This window comes from Lepidochelys olivacea (assembly GCF_965140295.1).
Source record: "Lepidochelys olivacea isolate rLepOli2 genome assembly, chromosome: 15".
Lineage (NCBI taxonomy): Eukaryota > Metazoa > Chordata > Testudines > Cheloniidae > Lepidochelys > Lepidochelys olivacea.
The window spans coordinates 19,166,415-19,188,943 of record NC_140425.1 but is presented as its reverse complement, the minus strand read 5'-3'; the positions used below and the strand labels follow the sequence as shown (position 1 = coordinate 19,188,943).

Below are 22,529 nucleotides of genomic sequence, written 5' to 3'. Positions count from 1 at the left end.
TCTACGTAATTAGGAAGACCCGCTTGGCCTCTTAAAGAGTTTGTGTACACCTGGATACTTAGGAAAATTAATGAATTAACTAAAGGTGTATATGTAATATGGACATCTATTCAGAATTAAAGTAGCCTTAATTCAATTTAGCTTAATACAGTTCCAAATGTCATTTTAATTCTGAATAGAAGCATCCAAACAGGGGTTTGATGAGGTTTATATCGTTTAAAAGTAAATTTGGATCAGTGTTCCTGAGCGTTCCCATCTCTTCATGGAAAATTCACAGGCAAGTTGGTGTGAAAAAGCTAGGATGTATATTTAAAGCATAATAGTTATTCCACATCAATTTCTGTGTAGATACTCTCTTATTCCATACTAAGAGTGCCTTTTTGCAGTTTAGGTTAATAACTATTCCATACTATCTATTCTGAATTTTTTTCCCTGTGTAGACAAGCCTCTACTGTGACACACTGGACAAATCACCTTTGTGCCTCAATCTCTCTACCTGTAAAATCGGGATAATATTGTTTACACAGTTTATGGCTAAAAAGCACCATGTTAAGTGTTAGCTATTTGTTACTGTCAATGAGGAATTTAAACGTGTGTGTTGCACACTGACTTCAACTGTGATTAAAACTTTTACCTTTAGAGGCCCTAATGTTTTGTCCATTTCCCTCTTAGTCCACAAGAGTATATAAACTCTGATCAAGACATTGTGCATTATTGCCCATGAATGGATTTCTGCTCCTAAAAAGAGAAAAACAAGCATGCTAGATCCATTGTACTCCACATGAGGAAGAGTCATAGAATCCATGGGAAGTGGCTGTAATAAAACCATGTTATATTCCATTATAAAAGTCACCTTTCACACTCTCGGTGAATGAACTTTACCACTGAGAGAGCCTGGATTTGTGTCTCACCATGACAAGTGCTGACTAGTGTCATCTTATAGAAGCTATAAACCCACAATGAAACTGTCACTATTTTGCCTTTTTAAAAGGGCACTTCTTTGGGTTGATACAAATAAACATATTTCAGAGACACTGGAAAGCCTTAAAATTTACACCTTGATTATTTCCATCTGAAAGACCTTACCTTTTCCAGAGTCATTCCATTTATCTTCCCAACTGGAAATCACGCACTCACACAAAGCAAAAGAAAAACACAAACCTGCCACTAAAGAGGCTTTCAGAATATAAAAGATGGAAAGCTCTTACAATACATTTGCAGATGCACATGACTGTCCTCAGTATCATCTCAGGCTAGAACTTTCAGTAATTATACCAGAGAGTTAATTTCAAGTTCAACTTCATATTAAGCAAGATTTCTTTCTTTCTTTTTTTTTTTAAATCTACACAGGAAGTTGTACCATTTTAAACTGAACGGTGTTATTTTACACCCATTTTGTTAACCTTGTGCAGCTTTAGCTGTGGATACTCTTAAATTGATTTAAGCCAGGCTTATATTAGTTTAGCTTACATCACTAAATTCACAGTTGCAAGCTGAACTGCTATGGCCAGTTTTAACCCAATAGAAGTGTCCACACAGTGGTTTGCACCAGTTTAACTAAATTTTGTACATCACACCTTTTGTTAAACTGGTGCAACTTGTGGTGCAGATAAATCCATTGTACACGTGTAAGGTTGCTTTCATCTAGTTTTCAACTACGTAGAATACTTTTACAAATGCACTTTGATACCAGCTAAATTTGAAATCTCACTTTCCATGCCTGCGGGGCCAGAGTGTAACTCTGGCGAACGTTACTGGTCCCTCCCTCTGTACCTGATCTGCAGAGGATGAGTGTTATGCCCTTTCCCCCACAGCTGGAGACTGTTTAGCTCAAGTGTAGAGATGCATGTTTTTAGCTCTGGAGTAAAGGCAACTCAGGCCTAACTTTTAGGCCCAGATCAGACCCAAGCCCACACAACATGAGAGGATCTAGTCATTTTCTGATCTGACCCTTCACCGCAAACCAGCGTTAGCATGGCTCTCCTCCAGGCTGTGGGGTCAGCAAGGCAGCTGGTGAGTCCCCTGCTCCTGCTCTCCTCTGCTGTGCACACTGCAAAGTGAGAGGTGCCGAGACATCCTGGTGCACTCACTCCACAGCACAGCAAGATGGCAGAGGCCGGCAGAAGCAGGCCCAGTTTAGCCACTGCCGTGCCAAACCCACAGGAAGGAGATGACGCAACCCAAGAAGGACCTGTTGTTTTCCCACCCAACCTAACCTGGACCCAAACACTTGAAGTCTAACCTCATCAGGTTTGGTTTGGGTTACAGGGCTCCAGTCTGGAGGTCCCTGCTTCACTCCTGGGTGTGCTGGACAAGATGGCATCCAAACAAGCAGTGAGCGTTCAGGGTACTTTTTCCAGAAGAGCTAAGAAATTTCACACTTTCCCTTTTAAAATCCTCAGTTAACGAAGGCAGGTTTTTCTGATATTTGTGTTTCAAAATAAGCAGGAAGAATCCAGAAGGTGAGGCATTGCAAGAGGTACCCCCAACAAGCCAGGTTAAAGGGATACTGTCAGCTTGACTTTTGAAACTAATTTAAAAATAGTGTTCCGATAAAACAGCTTTTAAACAATATCCAAATTTAAAGAAAACAATTAAAAAACGTATAATGGGTTCCTTCTGCTCCCCCGTGATGTTTAAGAGCATGATTCAGAAAGTGCAAGAGCAGCACTCAACATGCTTGAGCCACCCTTTTTCCTCCGCTGTGTACCTGCTCCCTCTTCACCTTCAGCTGTTATTAATAAACAGCACAGGGCCTGGAGACCAGCATAGACTGAGCTAAGAGGTGCAAATGATCAAGGAAACAGCGGATTATAAACCAAAGTCGACTGAAAAGGAAAACAGGTTTCCCTCCTCTCTAAATTCTTCCATTTCTAGTAATTTTGTATTACTTGCAACTGCACTGGCTAAAACATTATCAAACTGAACTGATTTTAAAAAAAGTATAGTGTCCCTTTAAAATTAACCTAGCAAAGCAACCTTAGCTGTGTAGCAACTGATGGCATCCTCCTAAGGGTACATCTGCACCACTCAGACTATAACCAGCATAGTTACATCGCTGAAGCTATGCGGGCATAAACCCATAGCGTAGACGCAGCCTACACAAAACACAAGGGGGTTTTCCATCAGTGTAGGAAAACCACAGCCCTGAACGACAGGAGCCATCCTGATGGCAGCATTCTTCTATTGGACATAGCTGCATCTATACTGGGGATTAGTCTGGTATAGCTTCATTGGGCAGGGGTGTGGTTTTTTCAGAAAAAAAATATTTGGGTTCAGAATCAGAATTTTAAGTCAATGTTGTAAATTAAAAAAAACCTGGAGGAAATATTGGAAACTCTTTCCAAAGAGTAGAAAATTCTCTAGCAAGATTTAGGATATTCTGCATAAGACAATGCCATTACACAAATAAAACTAAACAGGGTGTGGCAGGAGATAGCTTCTGGAAATTAACAATATTCAGACAAGAAAGGAATGAGAGGACATCCCTGTTACCAAGCTTCTTGGTTTAAAGTAAACAATGGAGGACAGAGGATAGGAAACTGTCATTAGTTAGCTGTCTGTTTACGGATTCTGAAGTGACAGTGGTGCCAAAAAATTTACTTAGGACGACATCGGAGACTTTGTCTTCATTGCAAAAAAGAGGTGTGTTTTTCATCTAGATAGCAATCACAACTTAAAAATCTCACTGGAAACAAGGAACAGATAGGGTTAACCTAGATTAGCTTCTGTTGAGGTAAAAACTATGCCCCCTATCCAGCATCTGCATCTACTAGATGCATTGAGACATCTTCATATAAAATCTTACTGGAGACAAGGTAACTGTCTCAATGTAAGAACACTTTTTGTAGTGAAAACATGGGCCAAAGATCAGATCTAACAACCAAACCTCCATACAGCTCAGTGAGGTACCTACCACTGATGCCTTACCTTCATTAGGAAAAGGTGTTCTAAGATGCAAGCATCTTAGTGTAAATAAGGCAAGTTGTAGTTAATGTGTGTTAACTGATCAAGGTAAACTTTAAACTCCCCCTTGCGCAGCTAGCATGTTAAAGTTACAACTAGTTTGTCTACACTCAGACTAATACGTTAGCTCACTTGCGTTAAACACTGCTAACCCTGTTCTCCTAGTGTAGATATGGCCTGAATGTGCATGCTAGAATTCAGCTCTAAAGCCAGTAAACTAAGCAGCTTAAACATTTAGCTAACTTTATTCCAGTCAGCATCCTTGATGCTTTCTTAAGAAGGTGCAGAAAACAGTGTGCTCAAGACTAATGATTGATGAGCTCTGTCTGGGGGAGGCGGTTGCAATGTTGAAGTTAAAGCTAATCGCTAACTTGCTCATAGCAACAGCAGTTCTCCTGGGGGCGGGGAGGGGGACCTATTTAGAAGTGGGACTGTTAATTCCACCTGTCTATCCCCATCAAAACAGCATTCCTCCATTTTTTAATCACTGTATTGCAGAAGTGTTTGTATTTGACTATTCATGGAGTGCTAACCAGGTGGGAGGCACCACATGTACATTTAGAGGACACATTCTCTTGGTGTCCCTAGCCTCTGTTTGCCAGAAGCTGGAATGAGTGAGAGGGGATGGATCACTTAATGATTACCTGTTCTGTTCATTCCCTCTGGGGCAACTGGCACTGGCCACTGTCAGAAGACAGGATACTGGGCTAGAAGGACCTTTGCTGTGACTCAGTAGGGCCATTCTTAAGTCTCAAGGAGTTCACAATCCAGTCCAGACAGACAAAACAGTTCCGAGGTTGTTAGTACACTGAGTGCCAGGATCTTGGGATTTTTTCTGAAAGAAATTGTGCGGGTGAGGAGAGAAAGGAGTTCGTCAAGCATCATATAACCGACATCAGCTGTCCTCTTGGGCATACAGAGGTAGCAGGGGACAGCCATTTTTTATTTTTAGATTTGTAAAATGTGCCTTTCGTGTCTCAAACTATGTATTAAATGTAACAGCTATCACCTTTGCTAACGAAGAAGAAAAATGACACACAAAGCTTGGATAAGGAACCTCCACCCGTGCTGCAGTAAATCTGGAACTTTCAGCACCAAAACCACAAGCTGCTACCAAGTGAGCTAAAACCCAAGAACTCCTTTAGCTGCACCTAGCAAGCTGTTGGGCAGAGGCCAATCCACTAGAGGGAGACATAACTACACACTAAGCCAGCATTTACACCTTCCACCATCCTCTAGAAATGGTCAGAGCTGAGTGAAATTTTTCATTTCAAAACATCTTAAACCATTTTTTCAGACAAGTGAACATTTGAGGAAGACTTGTTCAAAACTGTATTTTCCCCTTCTTCCCATTTGCCAGAGGGAGAGGGAGGAAAAACCAAATCAACTTTTCACAGAACATTTTTAGAAAACAATTTAAGTTTTCTGCAAAAAGCAATTACTAGGTTATTAACCAGACAGAGAAGTGAATTCCATAAGAGGACTTTTCACTGAGAACATTAAGCCACTAATTAGTTTAAGCACTTTCACAGCTTTTAGAGGTAGAACTCCACATTTTAACAGTGTTTTCCCTCCATCTCTAACTCAGATGGTCACTATTTTCTTTTCACTCCTACTGTGACTAATCTTCAATTTCTCTCCCCTTGCACACCCATTAGTCTTTAAGTCTATTTTCTCTGGGATGGTCCTGTAAAAAAAGGTCCCGAGTCACAGACTGCAACCCCAGAATGTCTGTTGCATGCACCTATGAGTACATTCCATTTACTTCCTCTCTATAAAAAACAAGCTGAAGTCTTATCTTTAAAATTTATTGAACGAGTTTCCACTTTTTGAATTTTCTCTTTACTAAAAGTTCTCCCGTTTTATTAACCTTGTTTAAACCCCAATATACAAGTTTTATTACAGAAGGGACTTTTTGCTGCCTCCCGTGATCTCCGTGAGACCATTTCTGCAACGTCTCTCTATTAAGGTTCATGTTCCTGCCATGATTTAAAAGGTGTTTGAGTCACAGAATGTTCCTTGAACCAGCATTCCATTTCAGTAAGTGGAACCACCAGAAATTTCTGACATGGGGGGGAGGGATAGCTCAGTGGTTTGAGCATTGGCCTGCTAAAGCCAGGATTGAGAGTTCAAGCCGGGGGGGGGGGGGGGCATTTAGGGATCTGGGGCAAAAATTGGGGATTGGTCCTGCTCTGAGCAGGAGGTTGGACTAGATGACCTCCTGAGGTCCCTTCCAACCCTGATATTCTATGATTCAGTGGGAGAACTCAAAGCTTTTCCTAACTTCTCTGCACTTACATGTATTGCCACACTTTTGTTTAAGGCCCTGCATTCCTAGCATATTGTGCTACCTGCAATTCTGATGATCACAGATACCAGACTAAAAATCCACAAGTTCAAATCATTCAGTACTAAAAACTGCAACAAGTGGCAAAAAAAAGATTGGTTATCTTTCTCTTTCCATTCTGTTCACTACAGAATCACATTTCACTGTATGCAGTTGTGCATTTACAGCACACACACTTTTAGTAAAGTACAAAACCCTTAACTGTTTAACTGCAATTATGCAATTGCAAATACGTAAAGGGGTGAGAGTTCATGGCAGAAGTCTGGTTCTTTGGTTGAACATCCCCATATTTACACCATGGTAGTCTGTGGTCAGAGGCATAAACCCCCATCCTCCATGAAAGATAAGATAAAAATATTGTATTCTGTTGCCAAAAATGACAGCAATTTGAAGAAAGCATGTTGAAGAAAGAGGTAACAGAATTTCTGCTACAAGTGAATGGTCGCTCTAGATTTTTTGAATTCTAAACATAGAAACAAATTTTCCCTTCGTTCTTCCCTGCCGCAATTACTCAATACATCTTTCCCATCCATTTAAAAAAACACAAAAAAAACCCAAAACTGTGAATGCTAATCATTTTTGAATAAATGTTAGATTTAATTACATTGTACCAGTCTTTTATGGGACTGAATTAGACCACCTCTTGGAATGCTCATATTTATTATTGAAGCAATATACTTTGAAGAATTAAGGGCACAGAAGTGCAATATTCAGTCAAATTCCTTGATTACTAACAAATTTAACTCTCCCCAAAAGAGCCAAAAGGGGACACACAAGAAGATTCCCACGTCTTGGTGAAAAAAGTAGTGAAAAAATTCCATAATGGCATTTGTGTGAATTAAAATCATAAGAGCACCATCGATTAGCAGCACCATGGAATAACGCTAATGCCAATGTCTATGTAGTGTGTATTTCACATGATCTTTAATTGCTACCAATTTATGATTTAGCAAAGTTTTCAGACAAAAGGCTAAAAATAAAAATTCAATTAGTAAAAAGCTTAGACTGGCCTTCATTTTTAAAATGTAAAGAGCTCTTCATGGGGAGGAAAACATTTACTAATGACGTAAGGCTTAAACTTGCAAGCACTTACACATGTGAGTGGTCCCATTCACACTCTCAGCACTTTTCATAAGAGTACGTTACTCTCAAGTGTTTTCAGTATTCTCTGTATAGTAGTTCAGTAAGTGGCTTGGAAGTGATAGGTAGCTAGGTAAAGTATTTTCATATTTAACCAAAGTCGGATTATCTTAATTATTAGATTCCCAACATAAGGAAGATTAAGATCCTGATTAGAGTGTCCTACAGATTCATATGCTAACTTGGTGTAATACACACGAATGACAATGAATTAGTCGGTCTTGCTAGGGCACTGAAGTTCATGTCACAGGAATATCTGCCTTAAGAATTGAAAGTTTTAAATAAGGAAATAGTGAGTGTTGATAAATCTTAAAACTAGACCCTTCCAGCTAATAACATATTCATGTTATGATTGTCATGAATACAATTCAATCCTGCTAAGGCTTAACCATTTAGGACCAGTTCCTCAGCTGGTGTAAATCAGGGCTCCACTGAAGTCAATGGAGAAGAAGATCTGGTTCACAATCCCAGCCTTGCAGAGATGCTGCCAAAATCTGTAAAACAAGCTAAGGTAGAGAGAGAAAGTTGTTGGAGAAACCAAACATGGACTCTACCTTGACTTACCCAATGCAAGTCAAACAACTTGTTTGTATTACAAGAAAAATATTTATTGAAAAGCTAGTGGAAGATGGAAAACCAATTCTTGAACAGATCTTGTTTGTGCAAGTGTTGGTCTGGCAAGTGACAAATCTAAGGCCCTGTCCATTCATACCTACTTGCTACTCCTGTTATAAATCAAGACTTCACAACAGCAGGCAAGGGTGTTCTGGGACTAGAACTATTCTCAGAAAAAGCAAGTGCATTGGAAGACATTTAGTCATCGACCATTTGCAGCACTGAGTTCAAAGTCTCTTATTCAACTCAATAGATACTCATACTTCCAAAGGAATAGTCATATTCCTTTGTATACATCTGTTGCTTATGATACAGTGAAACATTATGGTAGTACCGAGAAATCATTTAAGTTGCAAGCATACTTCGTGCAAGAGTCACAGTAATCTTTCTTCCCCCGAACCCTCAATGATTAGAACTGAACATCACAGAAACTATTAGTATGTAAGGTTCAAGGTCACAGAACAATGAAGACTTCTTAAAAGCCACACACTGTCAGTCTGAAATAACCGAACCAAACCTACCACATAAACCAACCTGTGTCTCATGTCTGTCCCTGTACAGCCAACTATAATTAGATACTCAAATGATGAATGGCAGGCCTGTAAAGCTAGCAGCAATTCTTAGAGTGACAGTCACAAGGAAGTACAGGATTAAAGCCAAAAGAAAAGGAGGACTTGTGGCACCTTAGAGACTAACCAATTTATTTGAGCATAAGCTTTCGTGAGCTACAGCTCACTTCATCGGATTAAAGCTGGCAATTTCTTTAAACTGAAAGCACTAATAAAAATAAAGAATGATTTGGTCAAGGGCATGTGTGCCATCGTCAAAAGCTCCTTCAAAAATACAATATAACCAATATTTGTATCTTATTCTAAAATTCTAAATTAAGATTACTCTAAAAGGCTAATGAACACCCTAAACTGCTGGTACAGTACAGTATTGAAAATCATATCACAGCCAATACAAACCTGATAGCAGACAAGAGTATACTCCCACTGTTAAATGGCAATCTTGCAGTGCTGACAGATTTCCTGGACTCAATTTAAAATTCAACCATGACAAAACAGGATACATACAAACAAAGTTTCAAAATAAAGCAAGGAAGCATGAATCTTCTAGTTAATATCCACGTAAAAAGCTTTTCATTTCTAGGAGAGAGAGAATATTCATCGAAGCACATTTCAATCAACTACAACAAACCCATGAAGACAGTTTGGAAAACACACTTGAATTAAGTTATTGCGACCTCTGCTTAAAATATATAACAATGCCTTTGCAAGCAAACTCCAGTATTTCAAGCAAAAAAAAAAAAAAAGGGGGGGGGGTTTAATACTCTCTAACTCAATTTAACATAAAGAGAATGGAAAGAGAGCTAAAGCAGGACACGACTCACATATTAATATGACTACTGGAGAGCTGCAAGCCAGTGTCTTCGGAGCCAGAGCATAATTTTGCATCTAATAGGGGGATGGGAGAAGAAATGAGCAAAAGAAAGATTTGCTGGAGGGCGGGAGGGGGCAGAAACACCACAAACCAAAACCTAAGTCTGTATATCAGATTCTGAAGCTTCAGGGACAGTTATATAAAAAAAGATACATCAATGATTATCAGCGTCTCAGAAGAATCCCCGTCCCCTTAAAGAAAACCAACAAACAAACAAAAAACAAAACAGAAAACAAAAACCCATGAGATTTTCAATACAAAAGGCCACTTCTCTCTCTCTTCCCCCTTCCCTTCCCCCCCCCCAACATCCACAGACTTTAGCCAGATTTCACTGCTAATGGCAGAAAAGCATTTTACCTCTGCAGATCTATTTCTCTCTCTCACACACACACACAAATGGACTCTATTTGCATATAAGGGGAAGAGGAGGGTAGTTAATTGGCGCCTTTGGAGTGCACAGACAGCAGCTGCCAGAGTCTGGGAGAGCCACCATTTCATGGCAAATAAACCCCTAACGGGGGGGGGGGGGGGACCACACACACACACATTTTTATGCTGGGGAAATAGAACAAACCTCTGCAAACTGAAGCCAGGGAGGGGATGGCAAAAGGCGGGTGGGGGGAGAGCCGGAGCAGCAGCGTCAGGGCCTTGAGGAGCTGTCAAGCCGCGAACCCACCCCCAGCAGCCCAGACCGTGCAAGCCCAAACCCAGCCCCCGCCCAACTGCCCCCAGCCAGCCCCCCCCAGAGCCCCCCACGCCAAACCCTCCAGAGAGAGGAGCTCGGCTTTACTTACGTGAAAACAAAAAATAAAGTAGTCGAACCCACTAATAAGGCAGCTGCTGTGGAGACAGGGATGTATTTAGTAGGTTTAAACCTCTTTCCAGTGCTGCTGGGCATCCTGTAGTTAACACATCACTGTGTGCTGCAACCCAAGAGGCGCCGGGGAGGGAGGGGAGGGAGGGAGAGAGAGAGAAAGATGCGAGGACCCTCCAATGCAGAGGCAAGGCAGGGAGCGGGGGGGGAAAGAAGGGACGAGACAGAGAGAAAGGGAGTGAGAAAGAGGGATTGAGAACAGCTGACCTCCAGCACAGGAAATCCCACCCACACAGGCCAGCCCACTCAGCTGATGTCAACGAGCCCCTTAAGGTAGAACTGCTGGGCGAGAACCACCCCACGCAGAGAAGGAAGACAGGCAGGACCACGGCCACGGAGCGCACAGCCACGCACGTTCAAACCCGCAGCGCAAACAGAGGCCGCTCAAGGCAGAGGCTTGACGATCTGCACACGAGAGGCTACAGGCCAGCCACAAACGTGCGGCGGACACAATGCAAACAGGCCTGGATCTACAGCTTAAACCACCACACACGCAAATGCCTACCACGCTCATCCCTGATGTCCTATCGAATTGATAATTGTTCCATCGAATTTTTTTTAACCCACCCTTCAGCATTCTGTAGACACCTGTATTCCCGCTCTTGGGATGGACAGGCTTTTTGAACCAAGGTGGAAAGGGGTCGATGTAACTATTTCTAGAGAACCCTATTGGCTTAAATTCCAAGGGACTTTTTCATGACATTCAAAAGTTGAAGTTAGTCAGTTATCGGGCTACACAACACAATCCAGACTTTCCTGTCAAATACCAGTTGCCTCGGTACTGTGGGCTACGGCTCATGGACAAGCCTCTGCAAGTTTCAGAGTAACAGCCGTGTTAGTCTGTATTTGCAAAAAGAAAAGGAGTACTTGTGGCACCTTAGAGACCAACCAATTTATTTGTGCATGAGCTTTCGTGCATGCACAAATAAATTGGTTAGTCTCTAAGGTGCCACAAGTAAGCCTCTGCAAGGGTCCCATTGAACTCAGCAGGGCTCTCCATAGAGGGGGCTTTCTATGCCAAACAGCTCGCAGGATTAGGGCCCGTAATGAAGAATGCCAGCACCACAGACCCAAGTTTGATTTACTATTGAACCAGGAATCATGGTCTTTAGTATTCAAACAACTGCTAGGTTCTGCTAATTGAGTGTCCTGGAAGTTTAATTAGTTGTTGCATGAATGATTTAATTAACCCAGAATTGTGTTGTTTGCTCTTTTATTGTTTAAAGGGGTTTCATCCAGTGCAGTAAGGGGGGCACAAATACTATGTGATTGAAGATGACAGAGCAGAAAGTTTGCCACACGGTTCTATGCAGAGAATGTTGCTGTGAGCAGCTCTCTCTGCTTCATATTAAAGGGGTTCAAGCTCAAGTACCCTCACTGGTCACAGTGGAACAAGTATCACATGGGGAGAAAGGTAATCTGGTCGGTGCAAGGCCATTTAGGATTTTATAAGTTAAAAAAATATCTAAAGTCTTGTTTACACTGGATATTTGCCTCCATTCTAATCCTCAGCGACCAGCTAAAGTTATAGCTGCACCAATGCATACCCTTCGTGCAGATGACAACGTAGACTGGTAGAGCTTACCTTGCTTCAGCCAGGAGTACGCTGCACCTCGACAAATAGCAGCTTCCCTTCTCTACATTAGAGCCGAGCACTAGCACAGCGAGACTGGTAGCTAGAAACTAAACATCCCAATTTTGGCCAGGTGGATATTAATATTGCCCATTGTAAGAGGCCAAATACATACCCGATTTCCCAGTAAGAAATCAAGAGCATTCCCAGAGGCTTTAAAAGAGCAATCCCAAGAGCAGATTCCCAGAGGCTTTTAAAATAAAAAAAAAAAAAAAAAAGCTTGCTCTTGATTACAAATAAGGTGCAGCAGTTTAAAGTAATTCGGTCAATTCACCTGCTCTCCCCGCACACCTGAACTGAAGCTCTTCCCTGAGTATAAGGCAGCTCCAAGAGAAGCATTTGGCTAAACTTGTAACCCTTCCTCTTTTTAGAGAAGCGAGATGAGTGGAGGAAGTGTAATGACCAGGAGGTTCCCTTTGGTGAGACCTATACTTTCCATCACTATAGTATTTTGAAATTTACCATCCTCCCCCTTCAGAACTAGATCAATTTGATCAGATAAGATTGAGATGAAGCTGCATATGCAAACGGGACTGCACACCTTTCAGTGTCACATTTCAATTGGATAGAGGGAAGCTTTTAAGCAACATGCTTGCTGTCTATCTATGCAGCACTCAAAACTCATGGGAGCCTGAGGAATAAGAGACAAGGACAAGGAGTTAAACCTAAGACTGCTGCATGGCAGCATACAGCACTACCAACCAGAGCCTCTAATTCTACTTTGGTAGTTATAAATAATTGATTTCTCATGTACAATTATGAAATCTCAGAGTATCAGCTAGCAACTTTCTTTCTGCACCCTCTTAGAACAGAATTTGATTTTACATCTCTAAAGGTATCCAAAGAGTTTTAATTAGGGCTGTTAATTAATTGCAGTTAACTCACATGATTACCTCAAAAAAATTAATCACAATAGCCCTGTTAAATAGAATACCACTTAAAATGTATTAAATATTTTGGACATTTTTCTACATTTTCATATATATTGTATTCTGTTGTAATTGAAATCAAAGTGTATATTTTTTTTTATAATTTTCACAGTGCAAATATTTGTAAACAAAAAATTTTTCAGTTCACCTCATACAAGTACTGTAGTCACAAAAAGAAAAGGAGTACTTGTGGCACCTTAGAGACTAACCAATTTATTTGAGCATAAGCTTTCGTGAGCTACAGCTCACTTCATCAGATGCATACTGTAGAAAGTGTAGAAGATCTTTTTATACACACAAAGCATGAAAAAATACCTCCCCCCACCCCACTCTCCTGCTGGTAATAGCTTATCTAAAGTGATCACTCTCCTTACAATGTGTATGATAATCAAGTTGGGCCATTTCCAGCACAAATCCAGGTTCTCTCCCCCCCCACAAACCCACTCTCCTGTTGGTAATAGTTATCTAAAGTGACCACTCTCCTTACAATGTGTGTGATAATCAAGGTGGGCCATTTCCAGCACAAATCCAGGGTTTAACAAGAAAGTCTGGGGGGGAGCGGGGTTAGGAAAAAACAAGGGGAAATAGGCTTGAATAGAGACTGGGAGTGGCTAAGTCATTATGCAAGGTAACCTAAGTTAATTGTATCCAATTTGCAAATGAATTCCAATTCAGCAGTCTCTCGCTGGAGTCTGGATTTTAAGTTTTTTTGTTGTAATATCGCAAATTTCATGTCTGTAATTGCGTGACCAGAGAGATTGAAGTGTTCTCCGACTGGTTTATGAATGTTATAATTCTTGACATCTGATTTGTGTCCATTTATTCTTTTACGTAGAGACTGTCCAGTTTGACCAATGTACATGGCAGAGGGGCATTGCTGGCACATATCACATTGGTGGATGTGCAGGTGAACGAGCCTCTGGTACTGTGGCTGATGTTATTAGGCCCTATGATGGTGTCCCCTGAATAGATATGTGGGCACAGTTGGCAACGGGCTTTGTTGCAAGGATAGGTTCCTGGGTTAGTGGTTCTGTTGTGTGGTATGTGGTTGCTGGTGAGTATTTGCTTCAGGCTGGGGGGCTGTCTGTAGGCAAGGACTGGCCTGTCCCCAAGATTTGTGAGTGTGTTGGGTCCTTCAGGATAGGTTGTAGATCATTAATAATGCATTGGAGGGGTTTTAGTTGGGGGCTGAAGGTGACAGTGGCGTTCTGTTATTTTCTTTGTTAGGCGTGTCCTGTAGTAGGTGACTTCTGGGAACTCTTCTGGCTCTATCAATCTGTTTCTTCACTTCCGCAGGTGGGTATTGTAGTTGTAAGAATGTTTGATAGAGCTCTTGTAGGTGTTTGTCTCTGTCTGAGGGGTTGGAGCAAATGCAGTTGTATCGCAGAGCTTGGCTGTAGACGATGGATCGTGTGGTGTGGTCAGAGTGAAAGCTAGAGGCATGTAGGTAGGAATAGCGGTCAGTAGGTTTCCGGTATAGGGTGGTGTTTATGTGACCATCATTTATTAGCACTGTAGTGTCCAGGAAGTGGATCTCGTGTGGACTGGACCAGGCTGAGGTTGATGGTGGGATGGAAATTGTTGAAATCATAGTGGAATTCCTCAAGGGCTTCTTTTCCATGGGTCCAGATGATGAAGATGTCATCAATATAGCGCAAGTAGAGTAGGGGCGTTAGGGGACGAGAGCTGAGGAAGCGTTGTTCTAAGTCAGCTATAAAAATGTTGGCATACTGTGGGGCCATGTGGGTACCCACAGCAGTGCCGCTGATTTGAAGGTATACATTGTCCCCAAATGTAAAATAGTTATGGGTAAGGACAGTCACAAAGTTCAGCCACCAGGTTAGCCGTGACATTATCGGGGATAGTGCTCTTGATGTCTTGTAGTCCATCTTTGTGTGGAATGTTGGTGCAGAGGGCTTCTGCATCCATAGTGGCCAGGATGGTGTTATCAGGAAGATCACCGATGGATTGTAGTTTCCTCAGGAAGTCAGTGGTGTCTTGAAGGTAGCTGGGAGTGCTGGTAGCGTAGGGCCTGAGGAGGGAGTCTACATAGCCAGACAATCCTGCTGTCAGGGTGCCAATGCCCGAGATGATAGGGCACCCAGGATTTCCAGGTTTATGGATCTTGGGTAGTAGATAGAATCTCCCAGGTCGGGGTTCCAGGGATGTGTGTGTGCGGATTTGATCTTGTGCTTTTTCAGGGAGTTTCTTGAGCAAATGCTGTAGTTTCTTTTGGTAACTCTCAGTGGGATCAGAGGGTAATGGCTTGTAGAAAGTGGTGTTGGAGAGCTGCCGAGCAGCCTTTTGTTCATATTCTGACCTATTCATGATGACAACAGCATCTCCTTTGTCAGCCTTTTTGATTATGATGTCAGAGTTGTTTCTGAGGCTGTGGATGGCATTGTGTTCCGCACGGCTGAGGTTATGGGGCAAGTGATGCTGCTTTTCCACAATTTCAGCCCGTGCATGTCGGCAGAAGCACTCTATGTAGAAGTCCAGTCTGATGTCTCGACCTTCAGGAGGAGTCCACCTAGAATCCTTCTTTTTGTAGTGTTGGTAGGGAGGTCTCTGTGGATTAGTATGTTGTTCAGAGATATGTTGGAAATATTTCTTGAGTCGGAGACGTCGAAAATAGGATTCTAGGTCACCACAGAACTGTATCATGTTCATGGGGGTGGAGGGGCAGAAGGAGAGGCCCCGAGATAGGACAGCTGCTTCTGCTGGGCTAAGAGTATAGTTGGATAGGTTAACAATATTGCTGGGTGGGTTGAGGGAACCATTTCTGTGGCCCCTTGTGGCATGTAGTAGTTTAGAAAGCAACCTTTGTTGTAAAAGTGCAACTTACAAATGTAGATTTTTGTTACATAACTGCACTCAAATGCAAAATGTAAAACTTCAGAGCCTATAAGTCCACTCAGTCCTACTTCTCCTTCAGCCAATTGCTAAGACGAACAAAGTTGTTTACATTTACAGGAGATAATGCTGGCCTTTTATTTACAATGTCATCAGAAAGTGAGAACAGGCATTTGCATGACACTTTTGTAGCTGGCATTGCAAGATATTTACGTGCCAGATATGCTAAACATGCATATGCCCCTTCATGTTTTGGCCACCATTCCAGAGGACATGCTTCCATGCTGATGATGCTCATTAAAAAAAAATAATGCGTTAATTAAATTTGTGACTGAACTCCTTGGAAGAGAATTGTATGATTCCTGCTCTGTTTTCATGTTATAGCAGTCTCGCATGATGACCCAGCACATGTTCATTTTAAGAACACTTTTACTGCAGATTTCACAAAACGCGAAGAAAGTACCAATGTGAGATTTCTAAAGATAGCTACAGCACTTGACCCAGGATTTAAGAATATGAAGTGCCTTCCAAAATCTGAGGGGGACGAGGTGTGGAACATGCTTTCAGAAGTCTTAAAAGAGCAACACTCTGATGTGGAAACTATAGAGCCCAAAACACCAAAAAAGAATCTTCTGCTGGTGGCCTCTGACTCAGATAATGAAAATGAACATGTGTCAGTTTGCACTGCTTTGGATTGTTATCAAGCAGAACTCATCAGCAGCATGGACACATGTCCCCTGAAATGGTGGTTGAAAGCATGAAGGGACATATGAATCTTTAGCGCATCTGGCACATAAATATCTTGTGACGCCAGCTACAACCGTGCCATGAGAACACCTGATCTCACTTTCAGGTGACATTGTAGACAAGAAGTGGGCAGCATCATCTCCTGCAAATGTAAACAAACTTGTTTGTCTGAATGACTGGCTGAACAAGAGGTAGGACTGAGTGGACTTGCAGGTTCTAAAATTTTAGTTTTATTTTTGAATGCTGTTTTTTGTACATAATTTTACATTTGTAAGTTTAACTTTCATGATAAAGAGATTGCACTACAGTACTTGTATTAGCTGAATTGAAATATACTTTTTTTTTTAACAGTGCAAATGCTTGTAATCAAAAATAAACAATGTGAGCACTGTACATTTTGTATTCTGTGTTGTAATTGGTATCAATATATTTGAAAATATAGAAAACATCCAAAATTTAAATAAATGGTATTATATTATTGTTTAACAGTGCAATTAATTGCAATTATTTTTAATCACAATTAATTGCAATTAATTTTTTTAATTACTTGACAGCCCTATTTTTAAGATAAGCCTTCTCAGTTTCTCTAGGTTTTTTCACAAAGTAATAACTTACTAATAAAATCAGGGGGTGTTACTAAAGGAGGAAGTGGTGAACAGTGTAGGAGTATTCCTTAACCTTCTAAAGTACTCTGAAGTCTCCAAACTTCCACTTAGCCACAACTACTAAAATGCAGTGCCCAATCTTCTAGGCGGCTGCTGAAAAGTTCTAAATTAGGCAAATTTAAACATAAATTAGAGTTGGGGGCAGGGGGAAAACAACATGACCTCTACATTGCTGCTTTGAAAATAGCATTTGTATTTAAACTGTTCGCTTTAAAAAATACAACAAACCGGCATTGTAGTCGTTTCAATCTGCAACTCTCATATCTGATCAGCATTGTGCTTAGACCCTGAAAATTTCCCAGTGACACCCCAAATTCAGAAAATTATATTTATGTTGGAGACAGGATAAATCACCCTTACTATGTAGAAAAAAATGGTCTTTGCAGGAGATGACATTTGGGAAAGTTTCTGCTTTACATAAGACAGCAGCTTTCATCAGTATGGCATAATGACAAGACAACAATTTTTTGTGAGGGGTCTGGGTTGTGTTGTAATGTTTAAGCATCCAGTATTTAATATATTCAAGTAGCTTGTTCTTATGAAACCTTGTGTTTCTTACGAAGCTCAGTATTAACAATTTTCTAATATGTACCTACCTTATCTAAGGTATGCACTGAGAGTTTAGAGAGTAAAATTTACTGAATATGATCCTCTTCTACAGGAATTCACACCCATTAATGCAGATATCAAAATAATTTAAAGGTCAAGTTTAAACAAGTACACTGAAGGCATTTTAAAAAAATTATTAATGATAAGCTTTAGGAGTAAGCAGATCTTAAAAACATACACACAACCCTACCCCCCCCCCGCCCCATAATCCATATAGAGGGTTCAGCTGTTTCTTAATTGGATACAGGGTTATCACTAGCCCCACACCTTAATTCTCTCCATTCTCCCAAACAGCTGATCACTATATCCCAACAAGAAAAACGTTACCATTCTGCTCATATCAACAGCATAATTTCTGCAAATCAGGCAAGCAAGTATTCTGCAAGTCACAATTTAAGCATGTTCTGCCCTTGATGTAGCTTTTGCGTGCATTATTTTTAGAGACTCCTCCACTCCCCCAATATATTACATATTCTCATATAAAATAGGATTAAATATTCTGGAGGCAAGATGGGGTTGGAGTGAGTAAATAGCTGGTAACATACAAAAATGGAATCCTGTGAATTTCCTCACTAGGATTGAAAGTGTAAGCATAATAGAAGTAACCACTAACTTATCTCAATCGAACTTTCAAAAATACTTCCTTAGCAAATCTGTGTTACTCCCATTTCCATACCTGCAGTTTCGTAACTGACAATTTGATGTGGTAATTCAACTAGAGACTGCTACAGATACAGGAATGAGTTACTATTCCACTGTATTTGCCCAACATATCACAACTAAGACATCCGTTCTTGTGAAATTCTGAGCTCTAATTCCATACATCGTATTACTATACTAATACGCAAAAAGAAAAGGAGTACTTGTGGCACCTTAGAGACTAACCAATTTATTAGAGCATAAGCTTTCGTGAGCTACGTGTAAATTGGTTAGTCTCTAAGGTGCCACAAGTACTCCTTTTCTTTTTGCGAATACAGACTAACACGGCTGTTACTCTGAAACCTATACTAATACGATATGTAGTTTAAGTCCTCTGATGCAGATTCCTAAACGTATATAGGGAAAACATTTATACAAGCCTTTATCAATACTGTCCCTTTAGAAGCTCATTAAGTGGGTAATATAAACAAATCTAGAACACTAATCTTAAGATTAGAGATCTGCAGTATAATTCATTAAAGAAATGCTGCTTGAAGGGTTTGTTGAAATATAGTTGTCAGGAAGAGAAACATTAAGGAGTGTGAGACAATGGGTCCTCAAACTAATTAACTTAGAGCTCCTACTGAGCTAGGAGATTGGTAAATGTTAGTATGCAAATAAGATATGTATGTATATTTGTCAGTTTCTGCTTCCTTTTGTCTCTTATGTTAAATTGGCTTTCCCTTATCTGTTTAAATAAGTTAGCTTGAGCTTTTGCAAGAGGCTCACATATCTGGGTGCACTGGCAAAGTGCTTTGCTAATAAACAAAGTGGTCTGACAAATTTTGGGAGTCTTGAATCTGACTTTGACAAACCTGAAACTACCAACAGTGAGCAATACTGTTGTAAAAGGGCAGGGGAAATAAATCAAACGGAAAAACATCCTGAGAACACAGTAGCCAACATCTTGAGTTTATGAAAACTATACAAAGTTTTCTATACTAAACTTAAAGATTCTTTTTCAAGTCTAATTTTTATGTTAAGATCCATTTTTAAACCACTTCTTGCTTTTCTATTTATAGAACAGCAGCCAAAAAGATTGCGGTACTTTGTTTTTTAAAGTAGTAATGTTTCAGTTTAATTAAAAAAAACAAAAAACAACCCACCAACTTTTCTTTGAAATGCTTTTCCACAGAAATTGTTTTAAGTGTTCACTTGGAAAACTGAGGAAGCAATGAGAAGACTAACAAGCCATGAGCACTACACAAAGGCCTACGGAAAAATTCATACCAACGGACTTTCACTAAGGATGAATATGGCCCATGAAGTACAAGCCTGAATCAATTCATCTGAACAGTAGAGTAAAACTATCAAGCCAATAAAACTAAGCACACATGTATGAGTGACTGAAAATCATACAATGAAGTAATGACAATTTATTTCAATTGTAACAATACCTGGGATTAACAGGTTAAAAAAATGAAGTATACATGAGTATTAATTTTTTGCAGTCAGGCTCAACAGCAGAACTAGAATGGCCCGTTTTCTGCTTCTTATGCAGTAGCATAATCTATTGTGTCTGCATTTCCAAAACACAGTTTTGTTGTTTTTTTTTAAAATAAAAAAAGCAAATCTTTTAAATGAAAAAATTTAATGTATAGTTTATTTTGAAATTAGATTTGTAAACTTCACCTCCCCTTTAACAAATTTAAAAACATTGCTTGTCAGCTTCCATTTAAATCTACAGTGGCTTTCATGAATACATAACATTTTGGCTTTTACATTGAGATGGCAGTAAAATTAAGTATTTGGAAACATACAATACTATCTTAAATCAAACACACAAATATCAAACACATCATGCTGCTGAGATCCCTTACGGAGGAGACAGCTGAGGTATTTGTTTTATTCCCTAGGATCTTTATAATTCTAAAACATTTGATTTATGTATCTGGTGTTTGGAAGGGGCAAATCTCACACCAGATAGTACTTGTGAAAATCTGCTGTGCTAGTAACAGAGGAAGAGAAAGGAACTTTGTTCATGTCAAAAGTTTATTTTTTCCCTTTAATATAAAATGGAGTACCTTCTTTATAGTTCCAGATTTGATCAATTTACATAAATTTAAAGCATATTTAATGCTCATTTTCCATGTAGTTTGTCTTGGAGAATTTAAATTTAATAAATGGAAGAATCTATGTAGAGGGAAGTCAGCAGGCTTTTAGACCCTCTTTACCAACATTCGGTTCCCTCTTTTAGATATTATTGGTCATCACACCTTTACAGTTTAGAAAGGCTAGATTGAGTTTACTTTTAAATAATTGTTTTACTGATAGTTGTGTTAATCTTTATACAAGGAAATTTGTCTATCAAAAAAACAAAAACAAGACAGACATTTACTGAATGAAAAGGCTTTTTGTTGGTTTTCTACCCTGGTTTAAGTCTTCCAAAACTCTAGCAGTAGTTAGAAACTAAGTAGATCTATTGCTAATAACCACTGTTAAGGGAGCAGCTTGAACCATAATACTTATTCCCATTTAAAGAGCATATTAACATTATATTCCATCTTGCATATTCAAATTATAGGTTTAATATTTTTGTAGTAGTATTAAGACCTCCTCATACTTTTCTAAAATGCAAGTATTTTATAACTCCACAAATTCTGGTAAAGTGATTGCAAGTTCTGAACACATCAGTGCCAAATTTAGAAAGTGACTGTTGGAGTGTATTGCTTACACCATTGTATTTCAAACTGTGGGAGGAGGTTATCTGGGGTGTGACAGTTGGGGCAAGGGGCTCCAGGTGTCCAGGCTAGGGAGAGCATATAGGGAGGTTTGGGGCAAGAGAGAGTACATGCAACCCCACCCATAGCCTTCTGCTTTCCATGCATCACTGACCACTGCAGTCTTCCTGAGCATTCCCTTGTTTGCTGCCCTGCACTCAGCCAGAAAGCCATAGCCCTGCAGGAATGAAAGGGAGGGTGAGAACCCCTGGTTCACTCTGCTATGGGCTTCTCCAGGGATGTCCAGCTGGGTCCTGCCATCTGCTTGTCTCAGTGAGTCACTTTCTGTCCTGGATGGGCAGGAGTAGGGGACCCTCTTACGCCACTCACATTGTGGTGGTGGAGCACACAGCTCCATGGCATGTTGTCTAACTAGGTTAGATTCATCCCTAACATTAAGTAGATATAAAAAAAAAATGTACTTCCTTAAGAGTCAGTGAATGGCACATCATGAGTGATCTATGGTCCTATCTACAATATATAAGTAGGTTTTATAAGTTGTTTTCTAACACAAACAGCACTCTTGATCCTTTAGCATGGTTAAAAGAGCTTTTGAAAGTCATTAAGACTTTTAAAAAGTAGCTTCCTACTTATCTTTTGTAATGAAAACCTACATGAGACTGTATTAAATTACATCCAATGCTAGTTCAAAGGATATCTTTTTCCACTACTGTCTGCCATAAGTGGCCATCATACCAGTGGAGTTGTGCCAGGAGAATAAAAAATTCTACCATCCAGAATTCTCTGGCACTATAGCCTTCTAGGAAGCAATAGATATAGTGGTCTGCTAAAGAAAACTGTAGGTACCCTGTCAAGCAGGAACAATCCTCAATTAGCAAACAAAAACAACCAAAACTGGTGTAAGAGGCCTGCTTAAGTCTACTAATTTAACTTAACATACAAGAAATGTCTGCATAATTTTACCAACAGGAAGGATTAAAATGCACTTAATCTAATCTGATTACATCACTTATATGAAGATACGCACCCTCAAATATGTAAACACCAAGTGCAAGAATTATAGTCACAAGTGTTTGAAGTGTACAGAAAACTCAGTTCTGTCCTTTGATGCTGTTTTCAAATTTGTTTTATTCACTCTTTTGGATGACTATAAATAAGTGTTTCCACTATGGAAAAGAAAGTTAGCACAGTACATTTTCATGACTGGGGAATGGATTTTCTGAAGACATCTTCAAAAGGGCAAAAGCTTAGAAAAAACAATCTGAATGTTGGAATTCAGTTCTTTATAAAGTCCCTTGTAAAAATTAAAAAAAAAATTAAGGAAAAAA

At 40.0% G+C, this 22,529-nt stretch overlaps 1 protein-coding gene across 1 annotated transcript in view; it reads right to left on the bottom strand.

The window, feature by feature from the left end:
* The window catches only part of ZDHHC8 (zDHHC palmitoyltransferase 8), a 175,876-nt gene extending 165,330 nt beyond the window's left edge, over positions 1-10,546 (bottom strand). The window contains exon 1 of the mRNA XM_084648884.1: positions 10,306-10,546. Coding sequence (XP_084505010.1) covers positions 10,306-10,409 — 104 coding nt within the window. The 5' untranslated portion in view covers positions 10,410-10,546. The remainder of the gene's footprint in view (positions 1-10,305) is intronic.
* Positions 10,547-22,529: the final 11,983 nt, after the last annotated feature.